General features: G+C 39.7%; 2 protein-coding genes across 9 annotated transcripts in view; both read right to left on the bottom strand.

Moving 5' to 3' along the window:
- Positions 1–7,219, bottom strand: part of LOC100029567 (intelectin-1-like) — a 100,014-nt gene extending 92,795 nt beyond the window's left edge. For 6 of the 8 annotated variants that reach the window (XR_008916275.1, XR_008916273.1, XR_008916276.1 and 3 more), the window contains exon 1: positions 6,354–7,219. The gene's annotated coding sequence lies outside the window, so the exon portion shown is untranslated. The remainder of the gene's footprint in view (positions 1–6,353) is intronic. The other 2 variants (XR_008916277.1, XM_056816155.1) reach the window with 2 other exon arrangements.
- The window catches only part of LOC100029559 (intelectin-1-like), a 39,179-nt gene continuing 19,755 nt past the window's right edge, over positions 195–19,618 (bottom strand). Inside the window, exons 3-8 of the mRNA XM_056814632.1 lie at positions 10,974–11,096; positions 9,429–9,676; positions 8,379–8,537; positions 8,149–8,269; positions 7,666–7,769; positions 195–885 (exon numbers count right to left, since the gene is read on the bottom strand). Coding sequence (XP_056670610.1) covers positions 733–885; positions 7,666–7,769; positions 8,149–8,269; positions 8,379–8,537; positions 9,429–9,676; positions 10,974–11,096 — 908 coding nt within the window. The 3' untranslated portion in view covers positions 195–732. The remainder of the gene's footprint in view (positions 886–7,665; positions 7,770–8,148; positions 8,270–8,378; positions 8,538–9,428; positions 9,677–10,973; positions 11,097–19,618) is intronic.

Below are 19,618 nucleotides of genomic sequence, written 5' to 3'. Positions count from 1 at the left end.
CATCTACTGTGTGTGAGGCATTGGGCTAAGGTTTGGGGACACAAAGTCAGAAATGAAAAAAAAAATCCCTAACTTCAAAGAATGGACTGGGGACACATACATTAATTTAAGGAACTCATAGCTTTAGAGCTTGAAGGGACTTTGAAGACTACCATTTCCAAATCAGGCTTACAATCTGAGTACCATCCTCATCTCTCCCAACCAAAACTTGAACTGTTTGTAAATCCACTCTGAGCTCTGATAGCTAAGTTTTCACCTTATCTTGCTTGGCACTAGACCTCCAAATCACTTCCCAGAAAAATGATGGCCTCCCATCAGCTCCTCTTTCTATATTTTAGCCCCCACAAACATTCAATACAATTTAAACTCCTAGATGGCAGAGATGGTTCTGTAGACTGTATTTGGATCATAACCATTAGCACAATGTTTGGCATATATTAAGTGCTTAATATATGCTTTAACTATCCACCTATTGTCATCTAACAATCATTTCATAGGTCTAGAGTTTGAGAGAACCTCAGAGAATAAATATCTAATCCAGTTCTCTCATTTTATATATGTATGATGAAGAAGACCCAGAGAGCCTAAGGGTCTTGGCCAAGGACACAAAGAAACCAAATCATGATTTAATAGAATTTATTATTCTCTCCAAACTCCATGCACAGAGGAATCATCTCATGTTGATTCTTAGGGGAAGGGAAATTACTCATTCCTGAATCAGCTAATAGCTGGTCATCTGTAGAACAGGAGCACAGCAGCCTCTGTTATCTCCCGACTGTTGCTACCAGCAGTATGAGTTCCATAGCCATCCCAGTCAAAGGCAGAAAAATCCCCACATTGCCTAGGAGGCCATGCTGGAAAGTATCCCCCTCCACCAATGCAGTGCTGCAAAGGAGAAAGACGGCAATGAAAGAACCAGGGGAACCTTATATCTACTGGGAGGATCAGTCAACATAGGGAAATGCATAAAATCTCTTGATCCTTTCAAGATGTATGAAACTTAGAGGTGCCCCAGAATGCTAGCTGTCACCACACCTGTAGTGTTCATTCCTCTACTCCTTGATTATATATAATGATTGAACATTTGGTTCTTGACTTGTGGTAGAGCCTTCCCAGCAGGTATTGCTCTGATTAGCCACAAGTGGACACAGTATATATATTTTTAATTGAAATTTTTTATTTAATTAATTGATTTAGAATATTTTTCCATGGTTACATGATTCATGCTCTTTCCCTCCTCTCCCCCTACCTCCCTCCCATAGCCAATGAATTTTACATGTGTCATTGATCAAGACCTATTTCCATATTATTGATATTTGCTCTAGGGTGATTGTTTAGAGTCTATATCCCCAATCATATCCCCATAGAACCATGTGATCAAGCAGTTGTTTTTCTTCTGTGGACACAGTATAAATTGACCCCAATCTAGTGATATCATTTTGGTCCTCTTTCACTGAGAAGGATAACCACCAACCAACCAACCAGTGATTATACTGACTTCAGGATCTAGTTCAAATGCTACCACCTATGGGAAGCCTTCTCTAACAACTCAGACCTTGGTGATCCTTTCAACTAGTAAAAGTACACATCTACCTAGTCTTTGAAGTAGCTTTCTCAAACACAGGAGAAAGCCCCTTTATTCTGGAAACAGAAAATCTTGCTTTGATCATGATTCTACTCCTTATTGTTTGGATGACCTTAGTCCAGTCAATTTTCCTTCTCTGGGCTTTAGTATCCTCCTCTGTAGAATGACTTACATTAGACATTCCATTTGGTGTTTAAGTTTAGAATACAAATGAAAAATTAATTTTAAAATTAAGAATAAGTACAGGTATCCCTTCCACATCATGACTTTCCCCATTGTGGTTTTGATATATCATTAGTTGGCATAAAAAATTAAATGGAAATTATTGGGGAGTTTTGCAGAAGCCATAGACAATACATGAAGGCTAGCAGATGACACAGAAAAAGTTCAGAAAGTCAGAAATGCCCAAAATATATGTATAATATAGTGTAATACCAATTCATTTTTATCTTTTAATACCATAAATAGACACAATTCCTTTTTAAAGTTAGAATAAGTAAAAAGTTAAAGTTTATGAAAAGAATAAGAGTCAGCAGATGACACACAAAGGCTAGAAATATAGAGATATCTTTAAAAGTATAGTAATTCATAAATGCATAAAACATGTGGACTATTATATATAATATTACATGTATATATAATATTATAATATTACATTTAACAGCATAAACAGCAACACCTTAAAATTAAATTTGTAGTAAAAATAAGCTGCTATTCCACAGGCTAATTAGGATTTCCAGTAGGGATATTCAAACGTTATTTTTTAATGTATTTTATTATATATGTGGTATGTTTAGTATTATTGGCCTCAAATCTATTTTTTAATTTTCACATTTTATTTCATTTTTTAATTTATTTTTCATATGTCATTTTACTTAACATTGTCCTAAGTACAGCCTATGCCCAAATACTTAACCCAAATTTTACAAGGTCCTGTAAACACCCCATAAAAGAAAAAGAAAAAATTCAGACTTCTCTGAAAAGAATGCAGGGGCCAAAAATTTTTATGTTGATTTTCCAGCTCAAGGAGGATTAGCACACCTAAGCTCTGTGTTGTGGAAGGGATGTCTGTACATTGGACTAAGAGACTTCAAAGGACAATGTAAATTCTAAATCTATGACCTAAAAATTATTATATGCTCCCTTCTATTGTTATATATCTCTTGACATCAATGGTCTACCTCCCCAAGGACATTATAAATTCTTTGGTAACAAGAATAATTTTTTTTTCTTTTTCAATATCATTGTATAGAGGCCACAGCAGCATAGTGGACAAAAGACCAGATTTGGATTTATAAGTTCAAGTCCTGCCTCTGACACATATAGACATGTTATCCTGGTGAAAAAATGTATCCTCTCAGTATTCCCATGCAATGCTCTGAGATTATGAACTGCAGATAAGTATCTGAATAAGTGGAGGACATTTTTTATCAGGAATTCCCACACAGATGAAATCATAGCTTTAGACAACACATTTGAAAGACTTTCCACAAAACCAATACTAAGTAGATACCAGTTGATAAAGACTTTGAGATGAAGTGTTGGAAAAAAAAATCTCTCATGGGGCTTCTTTCAGAACATCTGTCAAATTTTTTAAATGCGTGCAATCTTCAGGTCTGATCTTTTGAAAGGAAACTGACTACTAAAAGCTCTAATTTCATCAACAACTCTCACTCTGGGTCTGGCCACCTCCAGATCATACATATATATATGCACTCTAGTTCTGGGCTGCGCCCAAACCCAGTCATGGGTAGTTTGCAGATGCCCAGCAAACAACATTGCCAAATCAGAAGTTGTGGTTCTCAATGTGACCAAAGTTTGTACCCCAGTGTTAGAGCCCCTCTCGGATTTGGCAGGAGACCTGGCATCCCCAAGAAGCAGTTCCTTCTTTCCAAACTGAGCTCCAGGTGATCACAATAAGATTTCTCAATGGCAGGTTTGAAGACTAGGTCTTGAGATTTTGACATATTATCACTGACTGAGAAATGCAAAGTCACTGTGTGGAGGGGAAGCTATGAGACATGACAGTGGATGGACATATACTTCTGCCAGGGCAGAAGGTCTACTATGTTTTCAGAATGAAAAGATTAGGGCAAAGACCTGAAGAAACATAAACTATTGGAACTTAAAGTCTTTAATTCTAGTTCCCACTTAATGTAGAAAACACATTCATGATATTCCTTCCAGGTGATAGACCTTCTGGTAGATCTTGAGTGATGAGCGCTCACTATTAAACAATGCAACTCCCTGTAGTCTAGGGAAGCTGGGTGGCACAGTGCAGAGCACTAGGCTGGGAATGAGGAAGGTTCCTCTTCCAGAGTACAAATTACATCTCATATACTTGCAAGCTATGTGACTCTGGGGCAAATCACTTAACTCTGGCCTCAGTTCCTCATCTGTAAAAATAAGATGGGGGGAGGGGGGAAATGGCAAAATACTTTGGTATCTTTGCCTAGAAAACCCCAAGTGAGGTCAGGAAGAATTTGGCATGACTTGAACAGCGGTTGTAGTTTGAGGTATGGTTCCTTTCTCACATGGACAGTTTACATGCCTAAAGGGGCAGGAAATAGACATTCTTATGAGAAAAGCAGCTTGAATGAGTTCTGAAAACCTAAGAAGGGAACAAACCTTCTTATACATATGTAAGGAGAGGACCTGTTTGAAGGAATTAAAGAACAAGAACACTGAGTAGTATAAAGTTGGCTAAAGTGTACAATTTGTTAGCAGTTAATCTGATTAGGGCTATTTTAAGGACTTTGGTTTTTAGTGCTGGAAAACTACAGCAAAGAACTGTTTGGGGACTATAGGATGACTAAATGATGATTATTTGTTTCATATCTGATAGAGATGAGGATTTAGACTTTTTTTTTCATTAGGAAGATGTGTCACTTCACACCAGGAATCAAAATGCTTTGAGATATGTACAGAGAACAAAAACCAGAAACAAATGCTAACTTCAAAGAGAACATTCAGACAGTTTTCAAGAAAAGAGCCCAGAGAGGACAGAATATGTGGAATAGAGTCTGACATGAAAAGAAATACAAATAAACTGAGAGCTGAGAAAATCACTTAGATCCTACTCTACAGATATAAGGAAGAAGTGGAGTGGAGGTTTAGATTAGAAGAAAGCTCTCATGTTGAGAGTTGCCTGGAGGAAAGGGGAAGCCACTCTTGATGGCAATAAATATCTGAGCTTGCTTGCCTTGTTCTTTAGGGTCATTTGCAGCCTGAGAGTAGAAACCTTTTGAGAGACTGTCACCACTAAATTATTCTCTGCTGCCTTCTTAGGCAGGACAGGGGATGATTCTCCCAGAGAGCCTGCCTACATAGTTATATGAATCCTAGACATAAGGAAATTTCTTGACCCCAAAAAAGTGGAATGCAGCTGTTTCCCTGTAACTTCTTCATAGTCTTCCCAGTAACCCAGGAGGAGTATGGGAAGACATTTCACAGAGATAGAAGAGATTTCTTGAAGCAAGACAATGCAGAAGCTCAAAAGAGGAGTAGTCACACTTATAGATTTAATTATTGGTCAGGAATTATTATTGAACCCATGGGGATTGCTACAATTACCATATTTGAGCCAATTAATTCATATAATAGAAGATCAAAAAAAAATGTTCAAAAACTCCCAGGGTTTCCATATTTCAGCTACTAATAATGGTAGTAATAACTAACTTGTATGTAGGACTTTATGCCAAGCATAAAAAAGTAGGCACTTTACAATTATTATGTCATTTGATCCTCATAATAACCCCTGGAGGTAGTTGCTAGAATTATCCCCATTTTACAGATGAAGAAAATGAGGTAAACAGAAATTAAGTGGCCTGCCAGGGCTCACATAGCTAATGTCTGTAGCTGCATTTGAACTCCAGTCTTCACTGACAATAGATTAGGTGCTCTTTTCACTGTGCCAAGTAGCAGCCTTGATATGGGCTAAAATGTCCCACAAGCCCTGCAAAATAGCTGTGAACAAGCAAAAGAACATGGAAATAAAAACTAGTTGATTAGTGTGGGGATACTCTTCAGATAAGACATATGGGTTACTTAGATTTCCAATTATGAGAAAACTCCTTACACCACATAAAGCTATGGCCTTGCTGGAATATCTCTGAACATGAAGTACAGGTGTTTCAGATTCTCAGTAACAAAGGACTACTTTCAAACAATGCTCAGTTTCCACACTCACTTCCTTCTTTAGAGTATGAGCAGAAAAGAGCAAAATTTGACTGAAAGTTGCCCTCAGATATTCAATATATTCTTAGCATTCCATTTGTATTTTCATCTGTTCCCCCCACTACCACCACCAAACAGAGTGAGTCTTGGGTAAAGTCATGCAGACCAAGGTAGACATAGTGTAATGTGACATCACTTGCTTCAGATCCAAAGGGCAACAACAGCCTAAACGAATGATTACTTCCTGACTGACTAATCAGGACAAAAAGCATTCCTAAAAACCTCTGAGTTTTTTCCACCACTAAGCCCATTCCTTCATTATGGTCAGTCCATCACCAGGGCCATTCCACAACCTTCCTGCTTCCCTCAACACCGCATGCTCCCTAGCCATGCAGATTGCCTGAGCCATTTTTCGGACAAGACCCCAATCTCACCCCGCCACATCAGACTCACTTCATGAGTAAAGAAGACTGTCTTCATTCTCTAACAGGACTTTTGCCTCTTCCTCTGACACTCAGCAAATGCCTCTACTGTGATAGAGGCTGGCACTAAAGAAAAAGTGACAGACTGAAGAGTATATGAAATTGATCACCTCGATGGGGGAGGGGCCCCGGGAGTGGAATCCTGAAGAGAGAAGACTGGCTGGAGAGCAGTGAGGTCTCTCGGTCTTGAGACGTTGAAGAGAGAAGGTGGATAAAGACTTTCTCCTGAGGGTTATCCATTTTTCCTGCTGGTGACTGGAAATCTTTCCCCCCAACACTTCCAAATTGAAGGGACTTTCTGAAGAGAAACCTGAGCAGACTTTACCTCAGCTCCTGTGGCCCAGGGGTGAGTCAACCTGACTTTCTCTCAGGGGGCTCAGGCTGCCGAGGCCTGAGTTCCCCCCCAAACTTGAGGAGGGAGGAAAAGGATTTAGAGACAGGGACCCCTTTTCCCACTTCGCTTTTCCATTCTTCCCTGCATATTATTCCTTTTTGTATTACCTGAGTGAGTTAACATTAAAAGTTATCTGTTCCCCAAGCTGAGTGTGAGTGAACGGAATGGAGGGAGACCTTTTTGTCTCGAGTAGTGAAGGGGGGACAAGAGGGACAAGAGCAAATTGGGGAGAGCAGCTTTAGCTAAGGAGGGAAGGCAGAAGGGGGGAAAATCTTCAAACCTCCTCTCCTCTCTCTGAGCCAACCCGTTACAGCTGCTGTCTCCCTTGAACCCCCCTTTTGAGGAAGGGAGGTTTCTCTTTCCCTCCCTCTCTATACCTTGGGGTCCCAGCTTCCCCTCGGGGTACATCTGTCCCTTCCTTCTTTTAATGTTTTTTAAAAACTACCCAAAACAAGAAAATTATTCCCTCAATGCCTGTAATATGGAAGAAGACATTTATCGAGTCCAGTGAGATTTCTTAAAGGAGCTAGTGCTAATCCAAGGGAGGATATCACTTTCCATAGTAGTTGAAGTTCTAAATATGGATTCAAGAAGTTCTATGTTTGGATTCTGCTTTGGTTACTGCATAACTATATAATTCTAGACAAATCATTGCAATGCTCTCATTCTTTGTTTCCACAGCATTAAAGAGTATAATAATACTATCTACTACATAGAGTTATTGTGAAGATCAAATGAGAAAATATGTATAAAATACTTTGTAAATCTTGAAGTATTATGTAAATAGTAGCTATTATTACTGTTGCTGTTGTTAATCCCATTGGCTCAGGACTTTCTGTCTCTCTGTCTCTGTTTTTTAGCTCTCATTGTCTCTATCTCAGTGTTTCTGCCTCTTTTTCTCCCCCTCAAACTCTCTACAATGAACTGAAAAACACTAGAGTTAGTGTAGGGTTCTGAAATACCTCCACCACTCTCAGAGCTTCCAGAATTGCTACTCTCCAAATGCTCTGATGGGTCCCAGGACTCACATGTTCAGTGTTACATCCAGTGACTCGTATTCCAGCACAGAGGGCATTGGCTGCTCTCTCTGTATTAAATACCCGGAACTGGACAAAGCCTCCAACCAATTCCTCTGGAAAGACACAAGAGAATTGGTCTGATCATTGTGAAAAGCAAAAATCTGGAAATTAGTTTTGAAGGAGCAGCCCCAGAGTTTCCTGAAGTACCTTAGACCCCAGACTATGGCTTAACATGCTAATGGTTCAGAGCAAGCCCTTCTTGGAGCAGGTACTCATGCTTTACCACCACAGACATAGTCAGAAGGAAAAGGGGCAAGAATACTCAAAGAAACCCCCAGCCCTGGGCCTCAGTCAAGTCCCCTTGCTTGCCTGAGGATTGGAGGAAAACCATGCTATTTCTTTTATGGGCATGTCACCATGACATTGTGAAGTTCCCAGGGATGAAGATAAGAGCTGATGTAATTGTTTGGGTCTCATACAACAAACACTCACGCTGGCCAAGTGGAGAGTAATAACGGGCAGTTGTTTGTGCATCACCAAAATCATAGGTGACGGGTATAGCTGGGCCATTGTCAGTCCAACACTTGCCAATCCCATATTTCACTGGATACCTCTAGAGGACACACAAAAATGACACTGTGAGGACAGGAGTGTAGGGGTCCTGTTGAGAACATTTCCCAGGGAGGCTCCCCACCCACCTGGCACAAAAGACACCAGTTTACCTGATACAGGGCAAAGAGGTTCCCTCCAAAACCCTTGAAGAAGCCAGTGTTGGTACGATACCTCAGCAGAGAACTATTCCTCCACTGCTGCAAGGGAGACTTGTTGGGCACATGCCAGATGGCCAGATCCTTGGCCTGAATGCTATAGTAACCTGGATTCTAGAGGACAACAGGAGTCTGAGCCCAATGTCTTCCAGGAGGACACATAAAGACTTGCACTAAAACTAAAGTCCCTTATTTTATACACCGAGCTTTCAACTACCTCTGATCATATGTGACAAAGGTGCAAAACAGAATCATAAATTTGGAAAGATAGAAAAGACATAACAGACATTTTATTGAACTGTAAAAAAAGAACAAATTACCAATTAAAATATATCTAACAAGAGGCTGTCTGATTTGATGACTTTCAATGAAAGGGAACTGCCCCACCTCCCCAGTTCTCAAGGTAGCCCATTCTACTTTAAATAATTAGAATTGTTAGGAAGGGTTTTTTTCTTGACATCAATCTTAAACTGACATCTTTTCACTTATCTCCTGCTCCTCCTGCTTCTACTTGCTGGGGTCAGAACAAACACATCTAATCCCTCCCCATCATAAATAATTAAACCAGAACAGACAGAGTTTGAATGCAGATCAACTCATACCATTGCCCACTTTGTTTCATTTTTATCTGTCTTCCTCCTCAACATGACCAATATAGAAATAGGTGTTGAATGATAGCAAAGATATAACCAACATCAAATTGTTTATTGTCTCAGAAAGGGGGGAAGAGACATAGGGATGAAGGAAGAGAACCTGGAACTCTAAAACGACAGAAAATCAATGTCCTAAAATAGTTTTTACATGTGATCAGGAAAAAATAAAGAATTGTTGAAAAAAAAATAAGTGAATAGCTTAGTCCTAGCAGGTGAAACTCCTCACATAAATTATCTAAGGACCACAAACATAGAAGGATAACCCAGAACCCATCCACAGGTAAACCACACTCATTCAAACAAGAAGCATTTGGCATTCAGACAGAGGATCTTGCAGGAATCCTGGGCATACCTTGTAGTCATCACTGGTAGCAGCTTCTGCAGATCCAAAGGTGACATAATTGGCCCAGTTCCCTTCACCCTCAGGGTAGTCGACTCTGTTACCTTGCTGGCTGGACCAACGATCCCCCTGGGTGCACTTCCCTGCCAAGTGATTCTCATGCACACTGGCCACCAGGGTCCAGCCACCTCCCCCAGTACTCATGTCACAAAAGGTCTGGTAGATGTTCCCATTCCCACTCCGGAGGAAGTACAGGCCATCTGCAGAGGACAGTCACACAGGCTCACTCACTGACAGCCCAGGAGAAATCCAAAGGGCATGAAAAGACCAAAATAACAGAGGAAACACCTTTGGGGACTCACGCAGACCTGGCCTTGGGACTTTCCTTACTAGAGAAACTCTCCCTCAATCTGGGAGAGTATTTCTAAGCTGAGGCTGAAGCAGGGCATGGAAACAAGAATTCCCACTGAAAAAAAAATCTATTATTTGACAGCATTTTCTGTATCATAATAACATTCTCTTCTGTATAATATCTAAGAGAGTACAAATAGATTTCCTAAACACTACTCAGTGAGATGGGTAATGCATGATTTCTGATTCTTGTTTTATAGATTTCAACCCTGAGACTTACAGAAGTTACTCACCTGTCCAATAATCACACAACAAAGCTCTGAAGCTATCTCCATGGGCTCTGAGCCTTCATCTCTTTCCACTATCTCACACATGCTTTCTCTTGCCCACTCCTATACAAGTCAACAAAGAATTGACTAAAGATTATAGTGATGGGCAGACCTGAACCAGCACCTGAAACATTGTAAATGGGAACTTCAACACCTCAGGTTTTTAATGCTAGCCCTGACATGCAGAAATCTCTGAGATATACAGGCTCTCTAGCTTCTATGCCATCTCCCATCACTGACCCTGAAGCTTCCTCCTTCTAAGCTTGGTTCAAAGGCCCCTAATCTGAGAGACTCTATCCTACAATGAATGTACTGAGTGGATTACAGGACAGAAATGTTCCCCCTCAGCTCTTTCCAATTTCATATCTGTAACATAGCCAAGGGGCATGAAGTTGGCAGAGTGGTTAGAGTAGCAGCCTTCAAGTTAGGAAGACTCACCTCCCTTAGTTCAAATTTGGTCTCAGACATTTGCTACCTCTGACTCTGGGCAAATCACTTGACCTAGTTACCTCAGTTTCCTAATCTGTAAAATGGGCTAGAGAAGGAAATGGCAAACCACTCCAATATCTCTGCCAAGAAAACTCCAACTGGGGTCAGGAAGGGGCAGACATGGCTGAAACGACTCAACAATAAGAGTAGCCCAGAAAGCAGGGAAAGAGGTTGTGGAAGGAAATAAAATTGGAAAAACCCAAGGATGATGCAGGTTTGTTGCCTTCTGGCCTCTCTGAATTCAGTCTGCTGAAACTCTATTAGGATTGCAATCTCCTAGACAAACATTTGGTTGCCACAGTTGGGATGAGATGGGCTGAAAAATGTCTCAGTTTGCACTTTGAAGACCCTGGCACCCGGGGATCAGCCTGACCTTGTCTTCACTCACCATCTGACTCTGGACATTTCTCTTTGATTTCCTTGCAGCTTTGAGGTATGCATCCTTTGGAATAAGCACAGGCTGCATGCAGGGGCAGAAGTTGACCTGAATTCCCAAAATGAGAAGAGAATGCTTACAGTTACTGCTTTGCCTCACAAGTCCCCACCACACAGCAGAGAGTTCTGCTTTCATCTGTCCTTCTTGAAGAGATCAGGGATCACGCTCATTTCTTTAATAAAGAAAAACAAGGCTCTTACCTTCAGTCACATAATCAGTACTAAATATTTTTTCCAAAGGCAGAAGAGAGAGAAGGGCTAGGCAATTGGGGTTAAGTGACTTGTCTCAGGTCACACAATTAAGAAATGTCTGCGGATAAATCTGAACTCAGGACTTCTAGTCTCTAGACCTGGCTCTATCCACTGAGCCACCTAGAGCCCCTTAATCACATTCATTTCTAACAGGCTTTGTATACAATCAAGCCCCATGAAGCCTGAATAAACATGGGGTGGTTAGAAAAGCCATAATTTGTATCACTCTTTGCAGATGACATGATGGTCTACTTAAAGAATCCTAGAGACTCAACCAAAAAGCTAATTGAAATAATCAACAACTTTAGCAAAGTTGCAGGATACAAAATAAACCCACATAAGTCATCAGCATTTCTATATAATTCCAACACAGCTCAGCAGCAAAAACTCGAAAGAGAAATCCCATTCAAAATTACCCAAGACAAACTAAAATACTTAGGAATCTATCTCCCGAGACAAACACAGGATCTATATGAACACAACTACAAAACACTTTCCACACAACTAAAACTAGACTTGAACAATTGGAAGAACATTAACTGCTCATGGGTAGGACGAGCCAATATAATAAAAATGACCATCCTACCCAAACTCATCTATCTATTTAGTGCCATACCCATGGAACTTCCAAAAAATTTTTTTACTGATTTAGAAAAAAACATAACAAAGTTCATTTGGAAGAACAAAAGATCAAGGATATCCAGGGAATTAATGAAAAAAAACACAAAGGAAGGGGGTCTTGCAGTCCCAGATCTCAGACTATATTATAAAGCAGCGGTCATCAAAACAATTTGGTACTGGCTAAGAGACAGAAAGGAGGATCAGTGGAATAGACTGGGGGCAAGCAACCTCAGCAAGACAGTATATGACAAACCCAAAGATCCCAGCTTTTGGGACAAAAATCCACTATTTCATAAAAACTGTTGGGAAAATTGGAGGACAGTGTGGGAAAGATTAGGCTTAGATCAACACCTCACACCCTACACCAAGATAAATTCAAAATGGATGAATGACTTGAACATAAAGAAGGAAACTATAAGAAAATTAGGCGAACACAGAATAGTATACATGTCAGACCTTTGGGAAGGGAAATACTTCAAAACCAAGGAAGAATTAGAAAGAGTTACAAAATGCAAAATAAATAATCTGGATTACATCAAATTAAAAAGTTTTTGTACAAACAAAACCAATGTAACCAAAATCAGAAGGGTAGCAACAAATTGGGAAACAATCTTCATAAAAACCTCTGACAAGGGTTTAATTACTAAAATTTATAAAGAACTAAATCAATTGTACAAAAAATCAAGCCATTCTCCAATTGACAAATGGGCAAGGGACATGAACAGGCAATTCTCAGCCAAAGAAATCAAAACTATTAATAAGCACATGAAAAAGTGCTCTACATCTCTTATAATCAGAGAGATGCAAATCAAAACAACTCTGAGGTATCATCTCACACCTAGCAGATTGGCTAACATGACAGCTATGCAAAGTAATGAATGCTGGAGGGGATGTGGCAAAGTGGGGACATTGATTCATTGCTGGTGGAGTTGTGAATTGATCCAACCATTCTGGAGGGCAATTTGGAACTATGTCCAAAGGGCGATAAAAGACTGTCTGCCCTTTGATCCAGCCATAGCACTGCTGGGCTTGTACCCCAAAGAGATAATGGACAAAAAGACTTGTACAAAAATATTCATAGCTGCGCTCTTTGTGGTGGCCAAAAATTGGAAAATGAGGGGATGCCCTTCAATTGGGGAATGGCTGAACAAATTGTGGTATATGTTGGTGATGGAATACTATTGTGCTAAAAGGAATAATAAAGTGGAGAAGTTCCATGGAGACTGGAACAACCTCCAGGAAGTAATGCAGAGCGAGAGGAGCAGAACCAGGAAAACACTGTACACAGAGACTGATACATTGTGATACAATCGAAGGTGATGGACTTCTCCATTAGTATCAATGCAATCCCTGAACAATCTGCAGGGATCTAAAAAAAAAAAATACTACCCACAAGCAGAGGATAAACTGTGGGAGTAAAAACACCGCTGAAAAGCAACTGCTTGACTACAGGGTTGGAGGAGATAAGACTGAGGAGAGACTCTAAATGAACACTATAACGCAAACTCCAACAACAGGGAAATGGGTTCGAGTCAAGAACACAAGTGACAACCAGCGGAATCATGCGTCGGCTATGGGAGAGGGAAAGGGGGGGGGAGGGGGGGAGGGGAGGGGAGGAAAAGAAAACAATCTTTGTTTCCAGTGAATAATGTATGAAAACGACCAAATAAAATAATATTTATAAAAAAAAAAAGAAAAGAAAAGCCATAATTTGGAGGCAGCTAGGTGGCTCAGTACTGCTAGGAAATTTGACTTACCAGCACAGCCCTCTTTGGTCAGCAACAATAGGAACAGCAATGTAGAAAGCCACATCATCATCTTCTCAGTGCAAATACTTGTCACTGCAAAGAGAGGCTGGAGACCATTATTTCCCATTTCCCAAACCACTTCCTCAGGTCTTGACCCTAGGTTAGGAAACCCTCTGAACCTTCCTTCTATCTTGATCCACACTATGAGTGTGTTAGTAAATGTTTAACAGTCACATCTCTGCACAAGTAAATAGATACACACATACATGCTGACCCAAAACATGCACTGAAAAGTACATCTAGCATGTGTTATAATCGTATATACAGATGTTATGCTATAATATACATATTGTGAACTTTAGATAATGTATAATAGGCACACTTTTAAGTTTAACCTACATTGTTGACATTTTCCCTATCTCTTTAAGTCTAGGCAATAAGCAAAACAAGGAATCAGGTTCTGGTTTACATGATTTGTTGTTTCCTGTCTATAAATGCTTACACTGAAATTTTAATGATTGGAAGCCAATATGAGCTGACTCGAACATGTCCCTGTCTGGACCCTCCACCTTGGGGTTGGGACAGACCTGAAACCTCAGCCATCATCATCCCTGCCCTTCTAGTACCTGAGGCCTACAGAGCTGTGACTTTCTTGATTTATTGCCTCTTCATAGCTTCAGAGAAAGGTGAGGTTTCTCCTTTGTTGGGGGTGAAAAACTCAGCCCTTTATAGAGCTCTGCTCCAATAACCTGTTCTGCTGCCCCTCCCCTTGGACATTTGACAATGAGGAGAAGTAAGTCTGTTCTTCCCACAAATAATTCTGGCCAACATGACCAGGGCTCTTGGGTAACCATCTGTCCCCAAAGCCTCACATCAGTAGAAAGTATGGCATTGGGAGGAAGTCAAAAATTGCCTGCCTGAAGAGCCTTCTTTTATCTTAAGTAGCATATGGTAGCTAAAGGAGGCAATAGGGGAAGAATGAAACTTCAAAGTATTTTCAAAGGATCCAACCTGTTAGAACTCAGGATGCAGCAGAAGGATCTCTCCAATGTTATCACAAAAACTGATAATATTGTGTATTGATCTAACAACTTCCCTATTGGGATGCCAATGTGGACAAATACTTTAATGAAACAAAACCAGCTCATTGCCTCTTACTCTCTACTTTGGCATAATTTTATAAAGGTATTGAATGTCTACTCTTTAACTTGTATGGAATCTAAGGCTCAAAGATCCAAAGTCTTTCAATATCTTTATTGAATTGTAACAGTCCCAACCAGTGAATGGTTTAATCTTTTCCAGAAAAAAGACTGGGCCTGGGAATGCTTTGCTGTTGCCTTTGGCATTGTCTTGGGGTCTTTCTGCTGAGTTGTGTAGGGGCTCAGAGCCTTGAGCGGTGGGTGAGGATGCATGCTTTTGCTATTGTAGCAAGGCTGCCCTTCTCTCTCACCCCAGTGAAACAGATCTTTCCTGCCAAGCCCCCAAGTCCTCTGAGCTAAAAGGTTGATTTACTCTGTCCCTTTCTTAGATTTGCCACTCCAGAATTCACCTTAATGTTGTTTGGAGGGCATTTTTTGGATTGATTAGGGGTTCCCAACATCTCTCCCAACATCTTGGCTCTGCCCTCAGTAGGGCTAATTCATTTTTTCATTTTCCTTTTGCACATAGTTCATTTGACATCAGAGGTTATCTGGGTTCAAATTTCACTAAATTCGAAAAAATAACCTTTGGTTTCTTATCTAATTGCTGAAGTTCAGTTATTTAATAGGCTCAGGAAAAATAATCACAGCCCAGAATCACATACTTAGTCTCAAGCAGGAGAATAGCTTTCCATAATACACATAGAAACTACCCTTAAAAACACAAGCTCATACATATCAGCATAAATGCAAAAGTACAAATACCTTCTGAGCACACATATGTAGACATGTTTCTTCATATACACAATTATATAATCCATAGGTCAAAATCAGTTTCCATGGGTTTTTTCCTCATTAGCGAAGACTGATTATTCAGTACTCTGTGCCAGTGTTAAAAATGGGGGATTTGATAAGAACTAGAGAAAGAGTCATCTTGGACATGTAGCTTCCATCTTTGAGAGATGCTATAATTAAAATTATCTTGAAAGGTTATTTTGTGGGTAAGAATACCAATTTATTGAATAAGCTAGCAAATAACCAATAGATTGACAGGTCATTGACTCCCTGGAGCCCCAAAGGCCCTGAAATTCCTCCAAGCAGACCTATAAATACAGATTTAGGCGTCCATTATATGGCCCTTTGTTTGAATATCCCCTGATGTATCTAATTTGGAAACAGAACATGAGGAGGGGGTCCACCAGACTCTAACTCCCCTGCCCAAACCATAGGTGGTGGAAGTCATGTGGGCAGGAAGAGAATTATTGCCTCCTTCATCTATCAACCAGGATTTGTTGAAAGAAATAATTCCTTGGAATTCTGAAGAAGAAAATGTAAAAAAGCAGTAGATTGGAGAGAGTCCTTGATCTATTGCCTTGGCCCAAGGATTCTCTCTAAGAAACAGGACCCTTATTCTGAGAATAACACATTAAAAACAAAATGAATTCTCACAGAGAGAAGATCCAAGGTTGCAGATTCTCTTCAAGTTCCTGAGGGAAAGATTCTGGGAAGAAACCAGCACATCTAGAAACTTGGTACATTGATCATTTTCCTATCCCTATTTTACTACCCTAAACACTATGGGAAACTTGAGTAGGATCTAAAACTCTTGTTAAGCTGAAACATCTCACTCCCAGAGGGAGGATTCATTCACTCTATTATTTGGTATAGTCTTAAATGTGTACTTTCTCTGATTTTTGTTTGGCTATTGGCTTAGATAAGTGGGTTTATTTCCTATATTTAGGCATTATAGATCAAGAATTTATTGTGAAGCTTGGGAGTTGCTACCATTGGCTCAATCAGGCCCAGATAGGGGTTTTTGCCTGGGAAGAAGCAATTGACATGAAGCAGTAGAAGTTACAGAAAGATGAGGAGCCAGAATGAAGGTTGGGAAGAGTGCTCATGCTGATGGTCCAGCTTGAGTTACTTCATTAGGAAAAATCATTACCCACTGAACACGGAGCAAATGTCAGTAGAAGATAGGGGAAACAATGCAGCTAGTCAATTCAAAGGAATATTTTTGAAATACAAAAGTCCAGATAAAACACAGAATTGCTAAATTCTTATTACCAGTAAAGTTCATATATTCATAACTAGAAACAATGAGGAGGGGGAAAGGAATGAGGGGAGGCTGGTATCTTTATGCCTAGACTAGATATGCCTTTATAAATGCTAAATATGTCTGACATATATAAAGAGGATTTGTTACATCATCCGGGAAACAGATATCTTACAGTATTTTAATCCTGCAACTTCTAGAAGCAGTTCAACAATCCAAGGAAGTGGCAGTGATTCACTGTCATAGTCACATGTTTGGGAAGAATAGAATATCCCTAGGGAAGCAGAGAACAGATATAACAGCAAGATATGTTGCAAAGTTTGGACCAGTACATGTTCTGAATTTCTCACTAGTTGAGTAAAATGATATAACACAAGTCTATAATAAAAGGGAAATTCAGTTATTGAAGGAAAATCTGGGTGCCAAAAAGATCAGCTTCTCAGAATCAGGAAAACCCATTCTACCTAGGGCATTATTCTATCATATCTGTAAAGCCATACATTCAAGAGGACGTTATGGAACCCAAGCTGTTATCAATTCTGTCTGACAATTTTGGACAACCCCGGAATATCCTCTTTTGCAATAAAAGTATACCAAAAGTGTAGGTTTTCCATGCAGTTCAATCAAGGGACCTACTGAAACAAGGGACTTGGAGGTCAGCCCTTGGTTTATCTCCATTTGAATGCTTGCAAATTGACTACATAACAATGCCAAAAGACAAAGGATTTCTTCGGTATGCACTAGTCATTATAGACCTTTTGACAAGATGGCCAGAAGTTTTCCCAGCCAAAAAGAACACTGCTGCCTTTGTGGTAAAAACCCTACTAAAAGAGATCATTCTCAGATTTGGTATCTCCAATAAAATTTACTCAGAACGGGGAACTCACTTCACGTCACAAATCATGCAGGAAGTGTACAAAAATCTAGGAATAGAAGGAAATTACCACACTGTTTACCACCTAGAAAGTGCTGGCCAAGTTGAAAGATTGAACAGGGAAGTGAAAACACTAGTAGGGAAGCTCTGTACAGAAACTCATCTAAAATGGAGAGAAGTTTTACCATTAGTGTTATTCCACCTGAGAACTAAGCTGAGTGGAGATTTACCTATCTCTCCATATGAAATGTAATATGGCCAGCCAGTTTGGCAAGGGAGAGAATGCAAGCCCACATATGTGTCTATGTTAAGTGGAGAATGTCATTTGCACAAATAACTATAGGCACTGCAACAGAAACTAAAAGTCCCATAGCATGGATTTAATCAAGCAAAGAGTACCACTGAATTATTCCTCACATAACATTGTACCAGGTGACGCTGTTTACATCAAGAACTTCAACAGGAAGTCTGTAACAGACCAAAAATGGAATGGACCACATCATGTCTTAGCAACAACTCCAGTATCTGTAAAAATCTTGAGGAAAGGGGGCAACTGGGTATCTCAGTGGATTGAGAGCCAGGTCCAGAGATGGGAGGTCCTAGGTTCAAATCTGGCCTCAGACACTTCCCAGATGTGTGACCCCGGCAAGTCACTTAACGCCCATTGCCTAGCCCTTACCACTCTTCTGCCTTGGAACCAATACACAATATTGATTCCTGCCTTAGAACCAATACACAATATTGATTCCTGCCTTGGAACCAATACACAGTATTAATTCTAAGATGGAAGGTAAGGGTTTAAAAAAAAAGAGCTTGGGGAAAGAGCCTTGGTTTCATGTTTCCAATGTTAAGCCACAAAAAGCCATGACCAGTAGAGAACATCCAGATGCAAAAAGCCAAGAATGTAACGAAATACCAGATGCTAAGGACTAAGAACATAAAAACTACTACACAAAAAAAAATACACTTCACATAAACTACACAAGAACACACACAAAGATTCTGGTGCAGGAGAGGAGCAAAGAGAGAAAGGAGAGATTTTACCAGTCAAGATACAGACAACAGACAAGTATTCGACAGCCACAGAGAAGAGATGAAAAAGAGGATCAAAAACAGAGAGAAAGGACCTGCAAATCGAAAGAACTGTGCAAGTTGATAAAGACAACTAAAACTTCCGTCTATGCATAAATGATAGCAGGAGAAGAATGTTGCTTAAGGTGTTGCACCAATATCACAAACCACATTAACTTCACACTTGGGGACATGCTCGCAACAAAGCACATAACTACAAAATCAAAGCTGGAAGTTTTCATTTCAAATGTAGACAAAGGACAACAAGCAACTCAGTGGTGAGTATATGCATTCATCACAACATACATAGAACATATACGCAACACAGACTGATGTATAAGGGATGCCCACATTTGCAAATTGCAAATATGTAAATATGTGAATATTAAGTCCTATAAGGTCTTAGTCAAATAAAAAAATCAGAAGATTTTTCTGTTTAACTAACACCAATGTAAGGGCTATGTATAAATTGTGTAAACTGTATATATGTAAATGTTGTATAGAGTATAAATGTTGTACCATAATTAAGAAAATAACTATAGGGTTAGAGATAAGGTTATATACGATAACATAATTAGCATAGGATATAGAAATAGGGAAAGCATAGCTCAGGGACTAGGGAAAGTTTGTCAAAGCTAGACAGAAATAGGGACAGCATAAGCAAAAGTGTAATTAAGTAATGCAACAAAATTGTATTAGCTAGAGATCATGTCAGAATAGTCTAGATTGACAATAAGATAAAATTGTGTTACTAGTTACATAGTTGAAACTATTTAAACAACTTAGAGATAGAAAAATTGTTGCATTAGTTATATTAGTTATACAAATATTGTTATG

The sequence above is a fragment of the Monodelphis domestica genome, chromosome 2 (assembly GCF_027887165.1).
Source record: "Monodelphis domestica isolate mMonDom1 chromosome 2, mMonDom1.pri, whole genome shotgun sequence".
NCBI lineage: Eukaryota > Metazoa > Chordata > Mammalia > Didelphimorphia > Didelphidae > Monodelphis > Monodelphis domestica.
Note: the sequence above shows the minus strand (reverse complement) of the source record. Positions and strands in the feature narration are given on the sequence as shown.